Here is a 27,006-nt window from a genome sequence, read left to right as displayed (position 1 = left end):
CTGACCTCTAATCTCTCATCTCCAGTTGCCTTTCAGGTATCTTGAACTGAATGGTCTACTGACATCTTAAACTCAATATGTCCAAATCATTCCCTCCCTTCCCCCTCCATTCTCCCTATTACTATAAAGAGCAATACCACCCTCCCAGTCCCTTGAAACTTAGGAGTCATCTTGGCTCCTTACTATCTTTCAGCTCCTCACTTACATCTAATCTGTGGCTAAGGCCTATTGATTTCATCTTTGCAACATCTCTTGCAACACTTCTTCTCCTCTCTGACACTGCCACCACCCCATTTCAAGTCCTCATCACTTCACATTTAGACTATTGTAAGAACCTGCTACTGGGTCTGGTTGCTTCAAATCTCTCTCCCCATTACAATCCATCCTCAATTTAGGCACTAAAGTGATTTTCCTAAGCATAGGTCCCATTATCTCTGCCCTCCCCCCCTTCTCCATACTTATGCAATAAATGTCAGTGACTCCCTTTTGCCTGTCTGGCTTCATAGCCCTTCAAAACCTAGCCTTTTCTACCTTTCCAGTCTTCTTATACCTTATTCCCCATCATGTACTTTTCTGAACATTTTCTCTGCTGTCCTCCATGCCTGCTCCCTCCTCATCTCTGCCTATTGACTTGTCTAGCTTCCTTTCAGTCCCAACTAAAATCCCATATTTTACTGGAAACCTTCCTCAAACCCTCTTATTTCTAGTGCCTTCCCTTTGTTAATTAATTCCTATTTATCCTGTATATAGCTTGCCTGTATATAGATATATGTGTGTGCATATACATATATATGTGTGTGTGTATATATATATATATATATATATATATACACACACATTTATTTGTTTGTATGTTGTTTCCCTCATTAGATTAAGCTTCTCGAGGGCAGGGACTGTCTTTACTTTCTTTTTGTATCCCCAGTGCTTAGCGCAGTGCCTGACACATAGAAGGTGCTTGAAAATGTTTATTGATTGATCGCCTTCAATAAAGACAAGAATTTGATTTGACTAAATTCACAGATGATTTCTCTTCACAAATTAATGTGATCTTCAGTCCTTAATCTGTAGGTCAGGGAACCAGACTTTGGTTAAATAACATAGCATTTTATAATCTCTAGTGTCTATTCTTAGAAAGTAATCCAAAATACAAATGAATGTAAAACATGGTATTGTTGAATTTGTGAATCCACTATCCACTGCACATTAATCTTCATCAAACCACCCCAGATTTAAAAATAAATATAAGAATAATATTCCAATTAGTTATCCTTCACACTCACTGCCACTCCATAATTAGAGTAAATTTATCAAAAGACCAAAAAACAAAACTATTCTTACCAGTGGAGCAAGAAACCTCTCAAAGAAAGTATAAGCCAAAGACTAGGGGAATGAATTAGGTTGGTATCTGATATTTTTAGAGAGGAGTAGAGAATTTGACAATATGAAGATTAGAGAGGGGTCAAAGGAAAGTCACAGAAAGAGAATAAAACCTCTGAGGGGGAAAAAAGAATTGGAGAAGAATAGGCTGGGCAGGGAGTTATTCAATAATTGTCCTCCTGTATTAACTAGCTATTCTCACTATACCCAAAAGAAGGAATGGTTTTAAGCTGAAGTATGAGAGATTTAGATTCAACAAGTATATGGAGGAATTTCCTGATTGGGAAGTAACCTTTGGAATAGACTTTGGAAAAGGTTACAGTGAAATATTTTCTCTGACGGACTTTATATACTGGATTCTTTATCTGTGGCAGGTTATGAGTAGATCTGCTTGAAACCTGGGAGTTGAGGAGATGACTTCTCCAGGTTCCATCTAGCCCTGTAATTCTTAGCCACTTCTGCAGGCCTTCTGGTAATGGGAAACACATAGCTTAAGGAGAGGCCCTAGAAGAACCCAGAGAAGAAAGTAACAGCAGCTGCATCAGCAGTACCTATTAGAGTATCTAATTATAGGTGAGTCAGGTCACTTTGATCTAAGGTACTCCCTGGGACTTGGGTGAGGGGAAGAGGAGCACTACGTTTTGGGGTGGGGAGTCTCCATTACCCTTCCGAACCTCCAGGCAAATGCTTAGTCAGCTGAAAGAGGAGAAATACAATGATGTTTGGCGGGTGACTAGGGGGAGGGACCCACTGCAGGAACCCTGGGAGAAGAAACTGTAGAGGAGAGGAGTGAGTCCCTCGGTCACAGCATCAGCACCAGAGGGTTCCACTCTCCCATGTTGTGTCTTGAACGCCATTCTGGCTTCCTCAGCTACTGCGGTGCCACCCCTTCAGTGCCTTATTTCTTTTCAATTGCTACAGGAGAGTGGCAGCTCCCTTTTCCAAGTGTCTGGACCTGGGGTTCATGCAAGTCACTGCCACGGCTGCCTTTTGTGGAGAAACGAGGGAGGGAGGGGAGAGGAAAGAAAAAGGAAGAAGGGAAAGAAGAAATAGGGGGGAAAGAAGAGATAACACCTCTTCTTTTTCTCCCTCTTCCTGGTCTCTCTGCTCTCTTCTCTCTCTGCGCTTTTTGTTTCACTCCCTCCTCCTCCTCCTTTTCCTTCTCCCCGCTCCCCCTCCCCTCGTTCCCTCTGCACCCTTGCACACCAGAGAGGAGCTTCTGTAAGAGAGGAGTGTGTGGGAGAACAGAAGGAAGAGGTGGCCGTGGTAGTGGTGGGTGTGTGGAAGGACACGTACTCGCTTCTCGTTCTTGCTCTTGCAGTCAGCGAGGGAGCACACGGAGACCCAGTGAGCCGCAGTAAGCGGAGTTCTGCTAGGAAGATGCTGAAAGTCACCGCTCCCACCTCTACTTCCTCCTCCAGTTCTAACTCGTCTACCTTGTCTGGGAGCTCCTCGGCCACTCCCGACTATTGGATCGATGGCTCCAATAAAGACTCTTTGGATGATTTCTTCGAGGTGGAGACGGAGCTGGGACGGTAAGCAGGAGAAAGAGGAGGAGGTGGAGTGTGTGTGTGTGTGTGTGTGTGTGTGTGTGTGTGTGGTAGGGTGATGGTGGTGAGGAAGAGGGGTGCAGAGGCGGGAGAGCTGGCCGGGTATTCTGTCCCTCAGTCTCTGTTGGCTTCTCTGGCTGCTGTAGCTTAGCAAAACCAGACAAGCCGCTCCCGGCTGTGTGTAGGTAAACAAATGGAAAGAAGGGAGTGTGCGTGTGTAGTTCAGGGGGTCACAAGCTGAAGGGAGCCTCCCCAGCCTCTGGTTTTGAGGGACATTGACTTTCCCTTTCCTTCCTCCATTATCATCATCATCATCATCATCATCGTCATCATCATCATCATCATGATTTCACTTTGTTCACTCAGTAGAATTAACTAAATTTCGAGTGGACTCTTGTCGGTCAAGGTTTTTTGCCTACCCAGGAAATTTAGGGTTGCTGTAATAGTATGGATCCGTATTCGATCTCTACGCCATCCCTGTTCTCCCCAGCAACCTCCAGCCCCGGCCTCTTTTCAGGCAGCTTTCTCCTCCACTTTTGAACCCCACTTTGTCACCCACCCTACTTCAATCAATCCAGGGCTACAATCTACCTGAGCGTCCTTTTGTCTTGGGGATGGGAGGAGCGGAAATATGACAAAAACGTTAAAATTTGATTCCCCCGCCCCCCAACCCCATCTTGCTCTCTAAATTAAGTGACATTGGAAATTAAACTTAAATACCAGCTTCCTTGCAGTGGCTGTTCAGGAGTAGATAGGAGAATGAATCACTTACAAGAGTTTGTGGGAGAATAATAATCTAGTGATGCTTTACAGAAAAAAAAAGCAGCTCAAAGGGTCTAGATGAGTGATCATTAGTGAGGAGGGTTCTAGCTATTCTTCTTTCATGTACTCTAGTTACTTGTTTGAATTTTGTACTATGCAATGTCCCCAGGGCTGCAGAATTATCTCTTCTGATCCGATGTTTACAGTGGCCTAAGACTTTTGCTATGGGACTGGTGCCATATACTATTGTATTTTTACGTTCTGGGTTCTCTTTTTGCTTTTCTGTTCAAACATAGGGGAAATTCTAATTACTCATTTAAGATTCAGAAACGTTACTGTGGGAGAACCTAAAGGTAAAAAGTTGCTGGTTCCTTTCAGTTTTCATGCTCACTGATGCCAGGAAATTCCACTGGGGGTGAGGGTGGAGGAAGGCAAGGAGTTTAGCTAATAGAGATTTCTTTTTTTTCTGTTGGTAAAAGTTCTAAATTAGATTTTGTAATTTAAACACTGTGTGCAAGGATTCAGAGGACCTTTTCTTTCATTGCTTCTGTTCTTCCTCCCTTCTCTTTTCCCTCAAATCTAATTGAGTTGAGGAGCTGTATTAGATGATTCTAAGATGTAAAACATTTGAATTCAGAGGGATAATTGTCTGTTATCAAATGTTTACAGATGTTCAATATTATACAAATGAAACATCCAGGTCATTGAGTGAATTTAAAAATTATCACTAATATGAAAGGTAGAAAGGTGAAGTAGATAGAGAATTTGTATTAGGGTAGTGTAGGGTTCTTAACTCTGACACATAATTGTGTAACCAAGTCACTGAACTTGTATGTGCTGTAGGCAACTCTTTAAGACTTACAGATGAGGGAGCTTCCACATTAGGAGTTTCTCCTCTGAAGAAATTATAGGTAGAACCTCTTCCTCTACTGATGAAATCCCACGACTCTTCCTCCAACAACAAAGTTGAAAAATGTATATAACATCTGAATTCCTGTATTGGTAAATAGAACAACATAATTTTGTAAACAGAATGATAGGCTGTGTTGCTGTGTAGAGGATTAAACTTTTAATTAAACAGTCTACTTAAATTTTTTTGTTTGGCATCTTAGAAATTGTTATATCACTAAGGAAATTCTTATAATCAGGTCAGGGGCCATTCCTGGCAATAAACTTACCTGCCTTTCTAAATATTGTTTATCTTAAATCTGTCATTAATATACTTTGAGTTGATGTGTATGAGCATGTCTAAGAGTATCTAAGTCTAATGCAGAAAATATAAGAATTTTGAAAGTTATATTGACATTTACAAGTAAAAAAAAAGAGACTGTATTGATTGCATGTTTATAGAATAACTTTCTGGTACATTTATTGTAGGTTGAGAGAGGATGGAGTAGTGGTTAAAAGAACTGGTCTCAGAGCCAGAAAGACGTGGATTCAAGGTCAACTTTTGACATATAGTGACTGTTTAAACCTATGCAATTCACTTAACCTCTCAGTGCTCTGGGAAACTCTTTAAGACTATAAATTGCAGAAAAGATGCCAAACTGCACTAGTAGAACTATAATAGTTCAATCACTATTCCATTCTGTCTAAATAGCTTCTTAAGCATACTGTACTTAGTTCTCTTAAATATATGTTATTGCCATAGATACTTCACTCAGGATTGAACTATATTAAGATTTAAAGGTTTAAAATTATGAACTGTGCTCATCAGTAAAAATCTAAAACATTAATTATCTGTAGATTGCATATTTTATGTCTCCTCATAATTTAAAAACTAATTTCCTAATCAAAGTCTTTTTCTAATAAATAAATGGAAAACCTTAATTTTATAGCATTTAAAAATGCCTTCTAGTCTATATATGTCTTTAAAAAAATTAATACAGTTTTTTTAAGAGCAAAAGATTGTAATGATGCTATAATTGTTCATGGGATAAACTTCCTTTTAATTATACAATAATTTGAAAAATTAGAAAATTGAGGCTGAACCAACCAGTTTCAAGCCTCTGCTCTAACTTTTCGGTCATAACTATATGACTTCAACAAATAGAACTAATAACACAAAACTGAACCAATTGATTGTTCATGGACCACTATGATACTGTCTGACATTACAGAGTTCCAAAGTATGATTCTACCTTTTGGATGGCAAAGAGAAACAAGTTAACTTAGGGTTAATTAGAGATAGTTTATAGTTACCCTATAACATATGGTCTTTATTACAAAGTAGTTCTTATTGAATGCATCCCCATCCCCAAAAAACTCCCAAACTGTTTTGAATATATATTCCTGTTAAGAGAACTCACTGTAAGGAAAGGTACAGGAAATTAGGAGAAGCTGATTTTTGGAGGCTGCAGTTACAACATCAATCTAGAACTCCCTTCTTCTTTGCTGTATACTCTATGACCTAGGGTGTGGCAACAAAAGAAGAGAATTAGTAGCTCTGTAATTTGCATGAAGTCATATAAACATGAAGTGATAATGAAGCTTCTTTTCTCTTTTAAAGAAGTGTTAGTTTACCTAGTTAGTCAGCAAGCATTTATTAAGACTTAGTATGGAGGAAATTGCGGGGAGATGGTAGAATAGGGCAGGAAATTACCTAACTCTCCCAAATTCCCCCATAAATACCTTAAAATAATGCCTTAAAATAAATTTCGGAGCTGCAGAAATAATTAAAAAACACAGTGAGTCAGCTGTCCAGTCTGACCACTTGGGAGGACATTAGGAAAGACCTGACCTCCAGGGGAGGTTCTGGCCTGATTGAAGTTCAGATACCAGGTAGATACCATGAGTCAACATATAGCAAGGCTTGAAGGCAGCTGTGTCTTGGATGCTTTCCCACCACAGACAGTGTCATGGTTGGGCAGCTGATTGGGGAAGATTGTGGGCTCCTCCACTAGTGCTGAATGGAGTTTCAGGCTCTGACCAGATGGGGTCCCAGGCTATGGCTGTGGTGAGGAGGAGTGAGGAAATGCTGGTGAGTGTGGTCACTCAGAGGAAAGCATTGTCTTATATTTCAGTTCCATGGCAAAATGGTGAGCTGATGTTTGTAAGCTTATTTGACAAGGGTGCTGGGGTCCCTAGTCAAGGCTCAAAGGCAGAGATGAGCACCTGAGGTCACTTATAGACCAAGGTGTGAACTAGGGGAATAGTGACCACAGCTAGCCCTGGATTATAGAACATTAGAAGAAACAAGAGGTCAAAGGACTGAGATAGAGCTCAGAAAACAACAGCGTGAAAAACCTGAAGCCTGAGACATTATCCTTCATACCCTGGGAGCAGAGCCTGACTCTAACACAAAGTTAATAGCCAAGAAATAGCCCTTTTAAAAATGAATAAAAAATAGAGAAAGAACCTGACCATAGATAGTTACTATGGTGACAGAGAAGATCAGAGTTCCAATTCAGAAAAAGAGAAAACAATTTCTTAAAAAGCTTCAAAGAAAATGTAAAATGGTCACAAGACTGAAAAGAGTTCTTGGGAGAGCTTAAAAAATCTTTAAGAATCAAATAAGATAGGTTGAAGAAAAATTGGGAAAAGAAATGAGTAATGCAAGAAAAGTAAGAAAATTATAAAAAGGTCAACCAATTGAAAAAAGAGATCCAAAAACTTATGGAAGAAAATAACTCCTTAAAAACTGGAATTGGTCAAGGGGAAGCTGGTAACTTCATAAGATACCAAAAAATAATAAAATAAATTCAAAAGAGTGAAAAAATAGAAGAGAATATGAAACATCTCATCAGAAGAACAACTTCCTGGAAAACAGATCAAGCAGAGATCATATAAGAATTGTTAGACTACTTGAAAGTTATAATTTAAAAAAGAGTCTAGACAATATGCTAAAAGAAATTATTAAGGAAAATCCCTGTGAAGTTCTAGAACTAGAGGATAAAATAGAAATTGAAAAAATCCACTGATTACTGCCTGAAAGAGATCCCAAAATGAAAATGTATGAGAATGTTATAGCTAAGTTTAAAAGTTCCTAGGTAAAGGAGAAAGTATTACAAGCAAATAGAAAGAAATTATTTAAATGGTGTGGAGGTACAGTGAGGATGACATAAGATTTAGCAGCTTCTACATTAAATGTGGAATATAATATTCTGAAGAACAAAGGAGTTGGGTTTGCAGTCAAGAATAACCTACCCAGCAAAGCTGAGTGTAATCCTGCAAGAAAAAAGATGGATATTTAGTGAATTAAAGGAATTTCAGGTATTCTTTAGGAAAAGACCAGGACTGAATAGAAAATTTGACTTATAAGAATCTGGAGAAACATAAAAAGGTAAACATGAAAGACTGATTATAAGGGATTTAATAAGGTTAAACTGTTTATTTCTTATATGGGAAAATGATATTTGTCACTCTTAAGAATGTTATCATTACTAGGGTAATTTAAAAGAGTATAGATAGAAGGCTTGGGATTGATTATGATGGGATTATCCTAAAAAATAAAATTGGGTAGAGAGAGATAAAATGGAGCAAATTATCTAATACAAAAGAGGCATCAATGGAAGAATTGTTACAGTAGAGAGGAGGATAGGATGAAAGGCAGATAGTGCTGTAATCTTATTCTCATCAAAACTGAGTTAAAGAGAGAATATCATATATACTTAGTAGGGCATAAAATTTTTCTTAACTTACAGAGAAATAGAAGAGCAAGGGGATAGGATAAAGGAGAGACTTTTGGAAGGATATGTGGATTAGGGAGGCAGTAGTTAGAAGTAAATTAGAATTCTGAGGAGGGATATGGTAAAAAGAGAAAGAGAAAGAGAAACTGTGAGGAAAAATAGGATGGAGGGAAATACACAGCTAGTAATCATAACTTTGAATGTGAATGGTATGAACTCATCTATAAATGAAAACAGCAGAATAGATTTAAAAAACCCTAGCATCTGACAATTTGTTTTTTACAAGAAACACATTTAAAAATAAGAGACACCCATAGAGTAAAAAAAAAAATGCTGGAATAGAATTTATTATGTGTTAGATTATTTTTAAAAATCAGGGGTAGCAATCAAGATCTCAGACAAAGTTAAAGTTAAAATAGATTTAATTAAAAGAGATAAGCAGGGGAAACTATATTATATTAAAAAGTATTATAGATAATGAAGTAATATCAATACTAAACTTATATGTACAAAATGCTATAGCATGCAAATATTTAAAAGAAAAGGTAAATGAATTACAAGTGGAAATAGATAGCAAAACTATAATGGTAAGGGATTTCAACTTTCCCCTCTCAGAACTAGATACATCTAACCAAAAATAAATAAGAAAGAAGTCAAGGAGACTAATATAGTCTTATTATATTATATTAATTTATTTACATTTATTTATTTATCACATTATATTATATTAATTTCCTTGACTTCTTTCTTACTTATTTTTGGTTAGATTTATCTGGAAGCTATATGTGATAGACACTTGGTGAGAACTGAATGGGGATAGAAAGGAATACACCTTTTTCTCAGTGGTTCATGGAATCTTTGCAAAAATTGACCATAGCAGGCCCTAAAAACTTTATAGTTAAATGCAGAAAAACAGAAATATTAAATACATCCTTTCCCAGGTCATAATGCAATAAAAATTATATTCAATAAAGGACCATGGAATCACAGATTAAAAATTAATTGGAGACTAAGTAACTTAGTTTTAAAGAATGAGTGGGTTAAAGAACAAGTCATGGAAACAATAAATGATTTTATTCAAGAGAATGGTGGTGATAGGACAGCATGTCAGGGCTTGAGGGGTGCAATGATCAGGGAGAATATGTGTGTAAATGCTTGCATTGCTGGGACAGAGAGGGAGCAATTGATCCGCCCTGAACTGAAGCTGCAGTTGGAAAGACTGGAAGGAGAACAGATTAGGAGTCCCCAGCTGAAAACCAGGTTGCAGGTCCTGGAAGTTGAAGGTAGGAATTAATGAAATTGAATGTAAGAAAATTGTTGAGTTGATGATTGAATCTAGGAGTTGGTTTTGTGAAATAACTAGTGGAGTGGATAAATCATTGATTAATATGAGTAGAGGGGGGAGAAAAGAGAACCAAATCACTGGTGTTGGAGATGAGGGGGGTGAATGTACCACTGATGAAGATGAAATTGGAGTAATTAATAGGAGTTGTTTTGCCTAATTGTATGCCAATAAATTTGATAATTTGGGTGATATGGAAGAATGCTTGCAGAAACTTGGATTGCCCAGATTAACAGAAGAAGAGGTGGAATTTTTAAATAAACTGATTTTAGAGAGGGAAATTGGACAGGCCGTAGATGAGGTTCCTAGGAAGAAAGCATCAGGACCAGATGGATTTGCAGGTAAGTTCCACCAAACATTTGAGGATCAGCTAATTCAAATATTAAATAGATTATTTGGAATGGTGGGTAGAAAGGGAGTTCTACCAGACTTTTTTTTTGAGGCAAGTGTGCTACCAATGCCTTGCCCAGGATGAGCAAGAGCAGAGAGGGAAAATTGTGGACCATTTTCACTGATTAATGTTAATGCAAGGATTCTAGGTAGAATACCAGCTGGGGGACTACAGCACTATCACAAGGATTGTACATTATGACCAGCTGAGATTGGTACCAGGAGTTCAGGGATGATTCAATGTGGGGATAACTATTGACATAGTTGATTATATCAGTGATGGGTAGACAAAGATCACATGATTGTGTCAATGGATGTAGAGAGGGCTTTTGACAGAACGCAACATTTGTTCCTGTTGAAAACACTTGAAGGAATGGGTATAGATGGATTTTTACTTGAAATGATGGGGGGCATCTGCTTAGAGACATCAGTGAGCATTGTCTGTGGTGGAGATGAGCTAGAGGTCTTTCCAGCCAGTGGGATTGGGAGTGAGACAGAGATGCCCATTATTACCAATATTATTCGATGTTGTGCTGGAAATGCTGACAAAAGCAATGAGAGGAGAAAGGGAGATTGAGAGAATCAGAATGGGCAATGGCGTAGTGAAACTATCTCTTTTTGGAGATAATGTGATAGTATATTTGGAAAATCCTAGAGATTCAACTAGAAAGCTAGTTGAAACAATTAGTAATTTTAGCAGGGTAGCAGGATATGAAGTGGACCCACATGAATCATCAACATTTCTGTGTATCACCAGAGGAGCCTTTCAGGAGGAAGTGGTGGGAGATGGTTCATTTGAGGTAACTGTGGACAGTGTGGAATGCCTTCCATCCCAATTGAATTGTCGAGAGGTAATTTTGCCAATCTGGAAAAGGTAGTGGCAGAGTTCATTTGGAAGGGCATGTGGATGGAATTGTTGAGGGAATTGATAAGGGGAAATGTGGGGGAAGGAGGCTATCAGTGCTAGATTTTGCACTGTATTTTGGGTTAGTGATTGTCAAAACTATTTGGTGTTGGCTAGGAGGTGGAATGGTGGATGAGTGGAATAGAATGAATATACAGTGCATAGTGGTGAAGGATTATAGTAACCTTGTGTTTGATGAATGTGAAGATTTGGTTTTTTGGGATGGGAATTCACTGTTCAGTGAAGGTGAGCAGTCTGGCAGAAACTGGGTGTAGACCAGTTGCTTGTACCATTTGCCAGGATGAAGTTGGGGTGGATACATGACCTAAATGTAGATGGGGATTTCATAGGTGAATTGGAGGAGTGTGGAACATATTGTCTGTTGGATTTATAGATAGGAAAGGAAAGTATGAGTGAGCAGGAGATGGAGAGCATTGTGGGATGTGGAATGGATGGTTTTGATTGCATTGAATTGAAAAGTTTTTGTACAAATAAAACCAATGTGACCAAGATTGGAGGAAGGAGAGAAAATTAAGAAAAAAACTTTTTGTAGATAGTTTTTTGGATGAAAGCCTCGTGTCTCAGGTACGTGGAGAATTTTGTTGAATTTATGGGACTGTGAGTCACTGGATGGCGATATGGACAAGCAGTTTTTAGAGGAGAAAATCAGGGCTATATGTGGTCATATTCTAGAAAGTATTCTAGATCACTATTGATTAAAGAGGTACAAATTGATACAGCTTTGAGATGCCATCTTATGCCTATCAGATTGGCTGAAATGATGAAAGAGGAGGGTGATGGGTGTTGGAGAGAATGGGACACTAGGTGTCTCCACTGTTGGTGGAGCTGTGAACTGACCTGACTATTTTGGAGAGCAAGTTAGAGTTGTACCCATAGAGTTATAGAGATATGTGTGTCATTTGACCCATTAGAGCCATGCGTCTGTTATCCAGAGTGATCAGGGAGGGAGGAGAGGAGCCTATATATTCTGAAATATTTGTTGCAGCTCTCTTTGTGGTGGTGAAGAACTGCTTATCAATTGGGGGATGACTGACTAGGTTGTCATGGCTGTTGTGCTGTGGGAAATGATAAGCAGGTTGATTTTGGAAAAGCATGGAAGGACTTGCATAAGTGGTGAGGAGTGAAATGAACCAAGAATCAAGAGAATGTAGTGTGCAATGGCAGCAGTATTGTTTGTGCAGTGGATTGGATGATTGGGCTTTTCTGAGTTGGGTGGATGTTCAAGTTGACTCCAGGGGACCTGTGGAAGAGGATGCTGTTCACCTCCAGAGAGGGAACTGATGTATGGAGCTATGTACTGTGTAGTTTCACATGTATGTCTATGTTGTATGTTGGGTTTGGGAAGGAGGGAAGCAGCTGGGAACTCAGGAGTAGCAAAGAAAAAGGAGAAATGAGTATTAAAAAAAAAGACTAAATATGTGCCAGGCACTGTGCTGTGAACTGGGAATACAAGGAAAGATGAGCAGTTCTCCACCACCACAAAAAGATAGTTACTTCAAAGATATATAGCCACAACAAATATAAACATTTCCCCCAATTCCTCCAGGTAGATCTGACAGGAGTTGGGAGTGTAGTGGAGCTCAGCTTAGCTTAGACCTGACTTAGCGTTGGCCTCTCTTTTGGCTCTTCTACTTGATAAGGAACCCAAGTGTCCTCCCAAAGTTCTCTTTTTACTCCCTTGGGCATTGATGCTGTGCTCACTAAGAAACCCTACTTGGTATTTGCTTCCTGGGTTCTTATAACTTGATCTCCTTGAAGCATGACTTTTTGAAGTTCCTGAGATTGGAGAGACTCCGTCCCCTTCACCAGATGCCATGAACAAAAAGTCACTGAGTTTCTGCAGAAATGAATAAGCCAACTAGACAGTAGTAGGTCTTTCTGAAAGCCTCTGCAGTCAATTGAGGAGCTTCCTCCTTAACATGTGGTTAGCTAGTCAGTTATAGAATGTCTGCATATTCTCCCATAGTCTGTCTCATGAAGTCCCTTAACATATCATGATTCTCATAGAATCAGCTCCCTAGTATCCTCTACCTGGAGAGAGATGCCATCTTCTTTCTGGCTTCCTCCATGAGGGGATACCACTTGAGGGAGGTAAATGAGGTATGTACGTATGCCAGGCCTCTACTACATCAAGAGACCAACTGGAGATTATTGAGTTGAAGGGGGAGTAATACATTCAGATCTTCACTTCAGGGAAATCACCGTGACAGTGGGTAGAGATGGATTGGAGTGAGGAGAGACTTGAGGTAGGAATACCAATTAGCAGGCCTTGCGATAGCCTAGGCATGAGGCGATGACTACCTGCCCCAGTAGTGGCTGTGAGTGGAGTGAAGAGACACTGTACTAAAGATGTTGTGAAGGTAGAATTGATGATATTGGCAACAAATTGGACATATGGGGAGAGCATGGGTGAGTAGTTAAGGATCCATTGGGGTTGTGATCCTGGGTGACTAAGGATGTTGGTGCCCTGGACCATAGGAAACTTAGGAAGAAGAGAAGGCTTGGGGTAGGGTGGGGTGAGGAGAAAAATAATGATATATGAATCTGCTAGGTGGTACAATGGGTAGAGCACTAGACCTGAAGTTAAGAAGGCCCAAAGTACAAATCTGGCCTCAGACACTAGCTCAGTGACCCTCGGCAAGTCACTTAGCCTCTGTCTGCCTCAGTTGACTCATCTGTAAAATGGGGATAATAGGTCCTAACTCTTAGGATTGTTATGAGGACAAAATGAGATGATATTCATAAAATACTTTGTAAATCTGACAGCTATAAACTCTGGCTATTACATGTTTTGGACATGTTGAGTTTGACATGGCAACAGGATATCAAATATCAGATGTGCAAAAGACAATTGGTGGTGCAGACTAGATTTCAGGAGAGAACTGGGTTTACAGATCTGCGGATCATCTATATAGAGATGATAATTGAGCCCATGAGAGCTGATGAGATCAATCTAGGTAGTATAGAAGAAGAGAGGGTGCCAATACAGAGGTTTGGAGATCACCCATGGCTAATGGGCATGACCTAGATAAAAGTCCTTGAAGGCGACTAAGAAGGAGCAATCACATAGATAGAAGGAGTCTCATTAAAATATAATTTGAATATATGATAAAGGCCATGTAAATTTGTAAATAGTTTACAACAATCATTAGCTTTAATACATTCCATTCTGTTTAAGAATATATGTTGACCTAGATTTTGTTCAGGCTTGTGTTACTCTAGAGGACAGATAGTCATTTTCCCAGTGACCTATTTCTTTTTATGTGTTTTTATGCTTTTTCAGTTGATGAAGTAACCTTTCTTCCCTGGAAACTTTGGTCAGTGTCTTGGAATAATAGAACTTTCACTTGGTATTGGAATAATAGAACTTTCACTTGGTATGCTATGTGGAGATACTTTTAATATGACTGCATTTACCCATTGCACCCTAACAACCTGCAGAGCTTCTCCTGAAATAAAAACGACTCATGGTGTGATAGTTTGTTATGATGTACCCACATTATCTACTTTTTATGCTCTGATTCTGACTAATATTGCTAACATGAGTTTCCCTTTGGCAGTTCTTTTGATTAGAGCCTTTAGCCAGGAACTGAAAGCGCACACTTGCACCTGTGGTTTTTGTCTACCTTGATTCTCTCCTTGTTGCAAGCTGACTGAAAATGTATTGTTACTTAGAGAATTGGGAGGGAGAATTTATTTGTCCACTGCAAATGGGATTGGAACCAAAAGGGATTAGGAATATGGGGAAAGAAAGATTATTTCCTTTTGTCCTAGTGGACGGACACCTTTTCAAGATGACAAAGTTACAGTAGCTTCTGGGAAATGAGAACAGCAAGGATCTCTTCCTAGTTTCTCTATAAACATATGTCCATAAACCTTAATAAACTAACCCTTTCTTTCCCCATATCTGCATTAGGACCTATCATAACTACTACCTTTCTATCTTGCAGGTGTTGAAAAGAATGAGTATGTTTATGTTGGCCAACTATATTGTGACTTTGAGACAGGAGATATTCTATAATTATTTAGTTTCACCATCATTTTACCACAGAAACAGTTCAGAATTGGGGGTGAGATATATGTTAAAATTGAATGTGTGAAGTGCCCTCACCTTCTACCACCATGTAATGTTAACTACAAAGTAAATGTAATTTGGAAACAAACTCCATGCAAAGAAGTTTTTAAGGTCCTCAAGTCTGTTATAGCATCAGTGTTTTGTTGAAACACATTCTTTCCCCCTACTTAAGTATTATTAAGTTAAAAATAATTTCAACTGAAAACAGATCCAGGTGCTGCCTGACACTGCTGCTTCTAAGGAACTTTCTTTTTTCTTTGAAGAAACATCCTCCACACTAACCACAAGGTAGCTTCATAGCACTTTATTCTCATAAACACTACCCACAAAGCTAGCTGTGTGGACTATGTATCTGCCGAACCCAGATTAAAGTTGTGGTGGTAGGCAGATGAACAAATTCTGCTGCTATTTTTTGTGGTTCTTTTTCATTCCTTTCTAATATATCTAAAAATATAACATTGCATTTAATTTTCTTTCAACATTAGACTTACAAAAGTTACAAAAGGGAATTTAGTCAATTATTCAAAAAATTGAGGCCCAAATCACATTTATCTGGAGCTGATAGATGCTAAGAGCATTTTTTTCAGTAATTATGTATAATTTTCTTATTTCTATGTTTGTGTAGAAATAACCAAAAGAATCAACACTCAAAAATAAAAATTTAAAATCCTACTTTGTAAATTAGATCTGAATAGTTGTGGTTCGTTTTTAACATTTATATACATATATATGCACACATTTATATGGAATCTAATAAAGCTGTTCTCTTACTCATGAATGCTAATGGAGAGAACTAGTAGTGTGGATAGTATTAAATCACAACAAACTTGATTGGGTCTTAACTTCCTGTCATAGTATAGTCTAAGACAAAGATTAAACAATTAGAGAAAGAAGTAATCTTAGAGAAGTTGTGATGCAACTGTAGTCATCTTTGGTCTGATGATACTAATCCTTCCTCCTTGATGCTTATCTTCTGAATAGACTCTTTTTCTGTTTTTTTTTCTTTCCTTTTTTTTTTTTGGTTGTTTCTGTTCTTTATCAGTGTCAGTTAGCAACCTGTTAAGCCTCTAACTCAAAAATCTTCAGTGTCTTCTTATTGATTCTAACCTAAAAATTAAATTCCTCAGCATGGCATTTAAGGATGTCCACAGTATGGTTCTAAACAAACTCCCCAGATTTATTTTGCATTGTTTCACATCCATTTGCAGTTAAAATGACCCCATTTTAAAAATGACATTAACTTCCCCCAAACACTACAGCTTCAAACAAGAGAACTCCATTGGCTTCCTTCAGGGCTCCATTTAGTGTCATCTTCTCTGGGGAGTTCTTCCTGATTCTCCTGTTGTTAGTACTCTCTTATTTACCGTTATTTGTGTCCTAACGTATCCTTCCAGTAAAAAGCAAGCTCCCTGAGGGTAGAGACTGTTTTTAAAAAAATTATCTTTGACTAATATGACAAAGAAAGGAAAATGATAAATATTGGAGGATGTGGGAAAACTGGGACATTAATGCAATGTTGGTAGAGTTGTAAACTGATCCAACCATTTTGATCCCTTTGATCCAGCAATACTACTGCTAGCTCTATATTCCAAAGAGATGAGAGAGAGAGAGAGAGAGATTAAAAGACCTACTTGTACAAAAAATATTTATAGTAGCTTTTTTTTTTGTGGTGGCTAAGACTTGGAAATTGAGGAGATACCTATCAATTGGAGAATGGCTGAACAAGTTATGATATATGATTGTGATGGAACATTATTGTGCTATAAGAAATGACAAGTAGGATGATTTCCAAAAAAACCTGGAAAGACCTACATGAACTGATGCAAAGTGAAGTGAGCAGAACCAGGAGAAGGTTGTACTCAGCAACAGTAATATTATGAGATGAACCGAGAATGACTTAGCTATTCTCAGTAATACAATGATCCAAGACAATCCCAAAGGACTCATGATGAAACATGCTATCTGCCTCTAGAGAAAGAACTGATATTGTCTGAATATAGACTGAATCATACAATTTTTCACTTTCATTCTTTTTTTTGTTTGAGTCTTCTTGTACAAAATGACTAATATGGAAATGTTTTACATGATTGCACATGTATGATCTCTACCATATTGCTCACTACTGTGGAGAGGGGGGAAGGAGGGAGAGCAGAATTTAAAACTCAAAACTTAAAAAAAAATCTTAAAAATTGTTTTAACATGTAGTTAGGGAAAAATAAAATAGTGTTAAAAAAACCCAAATAATAAAACAAAGACTTTTAGAATTAAAAAAATATCTTTGCTTTCTCAGGCTCAAACAGTAGTATGCTTAATAAATTTTAAATTGAATTGAAAAAATTAACTTAATCAGCATATCAAAACCCTGTTTGGGGTTAAAAAAAAAGGAACTAAGTTACTATCTATGTCTTAAAGAGAACTAGAGAAGGTTTTAAAAAAAATTACAGGAATCTTTTCTCTCCCTTCCACTCCTACCTCACTGGAAAAAAAAAACCCAAACAAATTCCTCATAAGAAATGTACGTAGCAAAGTAAAACAAATTCTTTCGTTGTCTATGTTCTCTCTCTCTCTCTCTCTCTCTCTCTCTCTCTCTTTTTCTCTGTATGTATATATGTATGTATTTTCAGAGATAGATATGTCTTATTTTGCACTCTGAATACATCACATCTCTGTCAAGAGGTGCATAACATATTTCATCTTCAGTCCTCTAGAATCATGGATAGTTATTGTGTTGATCAGAGTCCTTACAGATTTTAAAATTACCTTTCCTTACATTCTTGTGTTTGTTCATACAAATCTCTTTGAAATCATCTATTTCCCCATTTCTTACAATAGAATAGTACTCCATTACATTCATATGTCACGATTTCTTCAGCTATTTCCCAGTTGATGGAAATCACTTTAATTTCCAATTTTTTGCCACTACATTAAAAAAAAAAGATGCTGTAAATATTTTTGTTCAGTTAGACCTTTCCACTTTGTTCTCTTTAGAAGATAAGCCTAGCAGTGGTATAGCAGAGTCAATGGGCATTCTCAAAACAATTTATTACTGGTTAAAAACATACAGAAGTAAATTAATCAGGTAGCCTAATGTTTTATAAAAGTAATGACCTCAACTACAGGGATGAGGACTCACTATCTGATAAAGATTGCTGGGAAATTGGACAGCAAATATAGAAGAAATTAGATTTAGACCAATACGTAACATATGCATGACGTAGATCCATGACATAAAAAGTGACATCATAAAAAATGAGAGAAATATGGAAAGAAATTACTCATGAGCTTTATGGATGAAAAAGTTCATGACCAAACAAGGGATAGAGAAGATCACAGAAGACAAAATGGATAATTTTGATAACATAAATTTTTTATCTTTTATGTTTAGGCAGTTGGGGCTAAGTGACTTGCCCAGGGTCACACAGCTAGTAAGTGTCAAGTGTTTGGTCTGAGGCCAGATTTGAACTCAGGTCCTCCTGACTTCAGGGCCCATGCTCTATGCACTGCACTGCCTAGCTGCCCCTAAAATAAATTTTTTAAAGAGGTTTTGCCCAAATGCAATAAAGCTAAGATTAAAAGAGAAACAACTGGGGAAAAATTTTGTATCAAGTCTCTTTGATAAAGATTTCATTTCCAAGCTACATAAAGACCTGATTCAACATAAGGGCCATTCTCCAATTAATTGATAAATGGTCTAAGTATATGAAGAGACTGATATCACAAGAAACCCAGACTATCAATAACCATATGATAAAGTATTCCAAATTACTAATAATTAGAGGAGTGCAAATTAAAGCAATTTAGAAGTTATGCCTCATACCCATCAGATTGCAAAGATGATAAAAAAATAGAAAATGATAGATGTTGGAGGAGCTATGGAAAATAAAAAGATGTACTATTGGTGGACACATGAATAACTACAACCATTCTGGAAAGCAATTTGGAAGAATATACAAAAATATACTAAATATACTAATATTTAGAATATACTAAATAAAGAGGATTTTAGAAGAATAATCACTTTCCCTCTGTCTGTGCTGTTTAGCCCTTCATACCCTATCTTTTTCTAACTGCAAATCACACAATGGAAATAAAGATAAATTTTATATTGGACTTTCCAATTTATAGCCAACTAATCTCAAAACAATTTTGTGAAGCAATTCAAGCATTTTTGTACATATTTTATGGCTGAGGAAACTGAGATTCGTAGAACTGAAGTGACTTGTGTAAAGTCACAGAGGTTGGAACAAGTGACAGTGCTGAGGTCTGACTCCAGACTCAGCGGGCTTTGGAAGAAAGAAAGTCAGGCTGCATGAGGCTGGTGCAGGAAAGAGAAAGCTGTAAGAAAATTGGAAAAGTCTATTGTTGGAGAGAAAGAACCAACTGAGCCTTGGAGAGAGGATGTGACCCCTTAATAAACCAAATATTGGTAACTGAGAATGGTTGTTGTCCTTTGTTCTTGAAGAAGGCCAAAATGACATCATTATGTTAGAGTCAAGTCACAGTGTGTCTGACTGTGGCTGATCAGAACAACACGAGCTCGGAATGCTCTGCCACAGGTCGTATACAAACAGTCCAGGTGAACATTTGGAGTGGATTCTCTAAATTTGTGCATCTTGAGTTTCTTTTGAGTTTCTTCAATTCTGCTTTGCTCATAGAGCGCAACACCTTTTCTGATAAAGGCCCACTACACTGGGTGGTCTGGTGCCAATGTCTCCTATGTCACACAATCAATTCCAAAGTTCTTAAGAGAGACCTTGAGTGTGTCCTGTATCACTTTTTCTGACCACCAAGTGAGCTCTTGGCCCTGTGTGAGTTCTTCATAAAAAATCTTTTTGGCAAGTGTACATTTGGCATTCAAACAATGAGGCCAGCCTAGCAGAGTTATGCTCTCTGCAATAGAGTTTGAATGCTTGGCAGTTTGGTTTGAGAAACGACCTCAGTGTCTGGTATCTTATCCTGCCAGGTGATCTTCAGGATCTTGCTAAGATAATTTAAATGGAAGCATTTTTAGTTTCCTGGCATAGCATTGGTATACTGTCCAGGTTTCACAGGCATAAAACAATGAGGACAGCACAATAGCTCTGTAGACCTTCAGTCTCATAGTCAGTCTAATACCTCTTCTCTCCCACACTTTCCTTTGGAGCCTCCAGAACACTGAGACAGCTCTGGAAATGCGAGTATCAGCATCATTATCAGTGTGTAAATCCCTAGAAAGTATACTGCCAAGGTAAATGAACTTATCCATAGTATTCAAAACTTCTCCATTTGCTGTAACTGATGGTTCCACATATGGATGGTGTGATGCTGGCTGATGGAGCACCAGTATTTTCTTGGTGTTAATTGTTAGGCCAAATTAACACAAGAAGCAGAGGATCAATCCATACTTTGTTGCATCTCAGCTTCAGAGGCTGCATTGAATGCACAATCATCTGCCCAAAAAATGCACCAACATTCCCTCCACTTTAGTCTTGGCTTGTAGCCTTTTCAAGTTGAAGAATTTACCATTAGTGCAGTAGCTGACTTTGGTGCCATGTTCATCCTTATTGAAGGTGTTTGACAACATGGCTGAAAAATATCATGCTAAAAAGCATGGGAACAAGCACACAGCCTTGCTTCACACCTGGGAAAGTGCAAGAGCATCGTCCATTATCCAGAACCCGGGCAAGCATGCCATCATGAAATTGACATGCAATACTAATGAACGTCTCTGAGCAACCAAATTTTGACATAATTTTCCATAAGCCCTTGTGACTGACAGTATCAAAGACCTTGGTCAGATTTACAAATATTGTGTACAGACCTCTTTTCTGCTCTTGGCATTTCTCCTGGAGTTGTTGGGCAGCAAACACCATATATGCCATTCTGTGGTCCTTTGTGAAGTCACACTGGCTCTTAGGTAGATGACCATCTTCTAGGTGAAAGATTAGCCTATTCAGGAGGACTCTGGCAAGAATCTTGCCTGCTGTGACTAAGAGAGAGACACTCCTCTCCACCCCTGTGATTGTCACAGGGCAATCTATTTCTGTTACCTTTATAGAGATGGACAATGGAGGCATCCTTGAATTCCTGGGGGATAGTTTCCTCTTGCCATATAACCTGGAAAATTTCAATTAGCTTTTATATGAGCAATGGACCCCATGCCTTGTAAACCTCAGGTGGAATAGAATCAGCACCAGGTGCTTTGCCATATGAAAGGAGCCTAATGACATTCAAAACCTCTTCTTCAGTTGGAAATTCAGCTAGAGAGGGATTAACTGCAACCTGAGGTAAACAGCCAATGGCTTCAGCATTGATTGATAATGGTCTGTTGGGAACACTATGAAAGTGTTCAGCCCATCTCTCAGGGATCATGTCCTTATCACTGATCAATGTGGCTTCATAAGCACTGAGTAGTTGAGATGCACGATAGGTCTTTGGCCCATAAATAGCCTTTGGGGCATCATAAAAGTGCTTTGGATTGTTGCTATCAGCATAAAACTCAATTTCATCTGCCTTCTTGCTGAGCCATGAATCCTGCATCTCTCTAAGTTTCACTCGTACTTTATTTTTGATGGAATTAAATGCTGCCTTCTCAGAAATGGATGAACTATCCTTTTGGTAAACCCAGTAGAGTTCTTACTTTTCATTTAGCAGCTTCTGAATTTCCCCATCATTTTCATCAAACCAGTCTTGATGTTTGTGAGTCTTCTGACCCAGATGAGCAGATGCAGTACTGTACACCAAATCTCTGAAAGCTGCCAACCCCTTTTCTGCTTCACTGTTGCCAACTGTGTGTTGGCTTAATTTTCCCTCCAAGTTATCAATGACCTATTCCAGCTCAGATAGGTACCATAATCTGTTGACATTAATTCATCTGGTAGTCATTTTGCCTTGGGGCCACCACTTTTGTTGAATGTGAATATTTAGCTTGGAAAAGATAAGTCTATGATCAGTCTAGCACTTTGCACTGCCTTCGTCACTCTCACATCCTGTCTATCTCTTCTCCTTACAATCACATGGTTTATAAAATGCCAATGTTTGTTGTGAGGGTACATCCACAAAGCTCTATTGCATTTAGGTAAACAGAAGACAATGTCAGTGATGAGATCATGAGATGCACAAGTGTTCAGTAATAAGTGACCATTGCTGTTGCTATTTCCGACTCTATTCCTCCCAACCACTCCCTGCCATGTCTTTTAGTCTGAGCCTACTCTAGCATTAAAGTCACCCAGAATTAAAAGCTTGTCCTCTTTTGGCAGAATTATGATAGGGGCTTCCAGGTCTTCATAAATTTTTTCTTTGACCTTATCAGGGTTTGTCATGGTGGGAGCACAGGCAATGATGATGATAGCATGGCATTTTCCTGCAAGTGGCAATGGTATTGTCATGAGCCTGTCATTCACTCCTTTTGGTAGGTATACAAGCTTGTTGACTAGATTAGTTTTGATTGCAAAACCTATTCCAGCTTCATGACACTCCCCTTCATGGCAGCCACTCCAGAAAAATGTGTGTCCAGCTACGACTTCAGTAAGCTGGCCTTCATTTGCTAGCTTGCTGTTTGGATGTGGTACCTGCTGAGTTCTCTTACAAAAGCTGTTCATTTTTCAAGTCTACTGGATTTTGTGTTGTCTATAAATGTGTGCACATTCCATGTACTGATAGTGAGTGGAATCATCTTTGCAGAAGTTTTCGTACATTTTTTTGTGTTTTGACTGCAGGGTGGGATCTCTGCTTGCTGCAGTAATCAGGCCAGGGTTGGGTAAGGAAACAATTTTTACAGCACGTTTTCTAGCCCCTTCCTCATACCAGACGGTGAGCAGTGTGATCGTTAAAGGGCTGCTCAGACACCTGCAGGGCTGCTGAATCCCACTGTTCCTTCCAGTGAGAAGACAACCTTATGGCCTTGGTAGTCTTTGTGCTTGGTTATGAGTATAGCCCCCAGCGTATCTGCACCTGCTGCTTTGTCACTTGCCTGTTACCACAGGACTTTGAGATAGGTAAAAATGATAAAATGGTATGGGTGATGTCTTTTGATTCATGCGTAAATTGGATTTAGGTGAGGCAGAGTTGCGTAAAGTTGTCAGCCTCACTCTTCCAGAGTCATCACAGTCCAGTGGCAAGACAGAGTCAACACAACTGGTGATGGCTTGAGATGCACTGGGTGACCTTGGCATCTTTAATGTCTACCCAAACTCTAAGCGCTCCACATTGCCTGCCTCAGTTGCCTTCATGGCAGAACAAATTGTTAAAATCTGCCCATTCCACCAGGGGAAGTCTTCATGTGTTTCACATGCTAATTCACTGATGGGTTTGAGACTACTTGGTTACTGTCAACCTGGTATAGCCCATCTGCCAAAATGGCTTACTGGGGTGTGGCCACTGTGCATGCTACAACTTTGGAGCCACAGGTGAGAGTTAGGTGGATCAGGTGGACACCAAAGGTGGAAAGCAGCCCTGAAAAGGACTTGGCATCCCTCACACCAGAGGTACTACTCTTCCCTGAACACACCCTACACCCCAGTAACTGAGAATAGATGGTATTTCTAGGAACATTACCATGTTGTATATACATGGATAAAGTGAAGAACAAAGTTTAGGCGATTCTGTAGATAATTCATGGTGGAATAACACTTCTGTCTCTTTAGGAGTTTCAGGTTAAAGAATTTTTGAAACCTTAATTATTCAGTTTATTACCTCAATTCCCATTTTTATATTGTTAATACAGATAGCATCATTTTTTCCTCGAGGCAATCAGGTTAAGTGACTTGTCCAGAGTCACACAACTGGTAAGTGTCTGAGGCCACATTTGAACTCAGGTCCTCTTGACTTCAGGGCTGGTGCTCTATCTATCTAGCTGCCCCTGCATCATTCTTTTTTAATTTGTGCATCCAGCTACTTTCTAGATTTTTAGCTTTGACTGGTAAATCTAATAACTCATTTTTTAACTTACTTCATTACAGTGTTCAACCTATGTGTCCTAGTGACCAGCTCTATTTACTTCTTTTTTTTCAGTTGCTTTTATTGCATGCATCCAAAAACATTGTATTTTAGCACTGATTCAGTGATAATCTTGAATAAGATATCTTTGCTTCTTTTAGTGACAAAGTTGAGTTCAGTGTGGTAAATGTATGTTAGATGTTTTATGTTTTTATGTGTGTGACTAATATATATTCTGAAGGCCCATATATTTCCTTTTTAAATGGGCCCCTGTTTAAATTGGAAAGGGAATAAGCACTTATTAAGTACCTACTATATGCCTGACACTGTAGTAAATGCTTTGCAAATATCTCATTTGTTCAATACAATAATCCTGGGAGGTAGGTGCTGTTATTATCCCCATTGTTGAGGAAACTGAAGCAGACTGGTTAAGTGACTTGTTCAGGGTTGTTACTCAATAAATGTCAGAGGCTGGATTTAAATCCGGGTCTTCCTGACTCCAGGCTGAGTGCTCTATCCATTACACCACTTAACTGACTTTATATGTCCCAATGTGTTCCTATGATATCAAATCAGAATTTTGACACTAGAACAAACCTTGAGTATACAATTCTGTCATCACTCTACTCTGCATCTGCTGCTGTGCCTGGATTCAACTCCACTGAACAAGATGTCCCTTCCAGATTAAGCTCATTACCTCTAATAATACTACCATGCTGCTATCTCAAACCTTGACTGACACTACTTCCTTTAGCTTCTTCTTCCTTCTGATTGGTTATTTTCTTGGCAAAAATACTGGAATGATTGGCCATTTCCTTCTCCAGTGGATTAAATCAGAGACTGACTTGCTCAAGGTCACACAGCTAGTAAGTGTCTGAGACTGAATTTGAACTCACGCCTTTTTGACTTCAGGCCCAGTACTCAATTCATTGAGCCACCTAGCTGCCTTCTTCTGATTGGTTTCCCTTCCACTTTCCTGCTTCTTTTTGTGTGTTGTCTGGCCCCATTAGATTGTAAGCCCCTTGAGGATAGGGACTGTCTTTTTCTTATTATTAATTACCAAATTAACCAATCAAGGTCATACCATTATTAGCAGTAATCAGTTGATTTGAAATCAGACCTCCTGACTTTCAAGTAATTACTGTTTGTCAACAAATATTATATGTAAAAAGCTCAGAATATTGTATTTTCTACTAGGAGTCCAGTCTCATTGAATATATTTTCAGATAATAATAAAAGATTTGGTTTCCCAGACACTGTACCGAGTCCTTATTGTGCCCATAGATTTGATTTTTGCTCTGGTAGTGAGGATCTTTCTTTAATTGAGTGAACCCTTCTAGCCTGGCCCACTATTACCACATCAAAGTCACATTAAGACATGGGGCTATGCTCTGGTTCTTGGCCTTGACAAGAGCTTTAGTCTTCCATATTTATAGTACTACGCATAGGTTTGAAATTTGAAAGGAGGAAGAACTGGGAGTTGCTGGACAATCAAACAACCAACCCCTGTTTCAAGCTCTGTCTCCCCAAGGGACTGAGCCTGTTTTCCAGGCTTATAGCCCTACCCTGGGATTCAGAACTGAGCATCTCTAAAGAGAGCAAATCCTTTTCCATTGAACCTGAATGGTCTGTATTGCTCACTGATTTGTGGAGAATGAGGTCCAGATTTGCTCCTCTACGTAGTGGATTTGTCCTTTATTGCTCCTTGACTCTGGCTTTTGCTTGGTGCTAGAATTCCTTCATTTGGTCCGGAAACTCAATTTTGTTCAGGAACTTCGCTTCTTCTCTGTAGGAAACCTAGGTCAGAAATTTGGCCTTGTCTAGGAGCTTTCTACTTCATGTGATTTCCTTTATCCATTGTCATATTTGGGGCCAAATGCTTCTCTGGAGGGGCCTCACAGATGTACAGGCTTCCCTTCTAGGAGAATTAGCTGCATAAGCTCTTTTTGTGGTGGCAAAGAATTAGAAATTGAGGGGATGCCCATCAGTTAGTGAATGGCTCTACAAATTGAGGTATATGAATGTAATGGAATACTATTATACTATAAGAAATGAATGAGCAGGTTGTTTTTAGAAAAACTGGAGTTACATGAACTGATGCAAAGTAAAGTGAGCAGAACCAGGAGAACGTTGAACATACACACTAACAGCAATAGTGTACAATGATCAACTGTGAATGACAGCTGTTCTCAACAATATAAAGATCCAAGACACCTCCAAAAAACTTATGGTGAAAATGCTACCCACCTCTAGAAAAAGCACTGACAGAGTCTGAATGAAGATTGAAGCATGTTATTTTTTATTTTTTGGGGGGAGTTTTCTTTTACAACATTACTAATATGGAAATATGTTTTGCATGATTGCACATGTATAACATATCAAATTGCTTGCCATCTCAATGAGTGGGGAGGGGAGGAAGGAAGGGAGAGAATTTGGATATCAAGATTAAAAAAAGCTAATGTTAAAATTGTTTTACATGTAATAAAAAATAAAAATATTACAATTGTTTAAAAAATTTGCTGCATAATTTTTATGTGTAGTCTCTTTCCTATCTCCCTATCTCATCTCTGGTTCCCTTTCTCTGTTTAGTAGCCTTTTAAATGTCATTTCCAAGGGAACAACCCAAGGTATATAAAATGGTTAGAATCAGTAATCTTGAATGTGATATTAATGGTACTTGAGGATCCAAGACAATACCTAGACAGAATCTTACTTAAGCTAAATAATTATTATCCTAATAAATCTATAGATTGAACTCTAATAAATAGTTTAGGTTGTAAGCTCCTTGAAAGAAGGGTCTTTGTCATCATTGACATCGATAGTGTGAGTTTTATTATCTCCATTTTACTGAAGAAGAAACTGAGACTCTGTGAAGTGAAAGGTCTTGCCTAGGGTCACATAGCTATTAAGTATTTGAGACAGAATTAAAACCCAAATCTCTTTTTGCAGGTTCCTCATTATGACACCATACTGCATCTTTCTATCACAAGTGCCCTGCTAAGTACCTTGTACCTAACAGTTGATTAATAATAATGATCATA

General features: G+C 38.5%; 1 protein-coding gene across 2 annotated transcripts in view; it reads left to right on the top strand.

The window, feature by feature from the left end:
* Window positions 1-2,535: 2,535 nt before the first annotated feature.
* The window catches only part of CAMK4 (calcium/calmodulin dependent protein kinase IV), a 228,562-nt gene continuing 204,091 nt past the window's right edge, over window positions 2,536-27,006 (top strand). For both annotated transcript variants that reach the window (XR_003569729.1, XM_027869157.1), the window contains exon 1: window positions 2,536-2,912. Coding sequence is in view for 1 of the 2 variants with exons in the window: in XM_027869157.1 (XP_027724958.1) it covers window positions 2,758-2,912 (155 nt within the window). In the remaining variant the exon portion in view is untranslated. The remainder of the gene's footprint in view (window positions 2,913-27,006) is intronic.

The sequence above is a fragment of the Vombatus ursinus genome, unplaced genomic scaffold (assembly GCF_900497805.2).
Source record: "Vombatus ursinus unplaced genomic scaffold, bare-nosed wombat genome assembly UNPS02014792.1, whole genome shotgun sequence".
In the NCBI taxonomy this organism is placed as follows: Eukaryota; Metazoa; Chordata; class Mammalia; order Diprotodontia; family Vombatidae; genus Vombatus; species Vombatus ursinus.
This window is presented reverse-complemented; position numbering and strand designations above follow the sequence as displayed.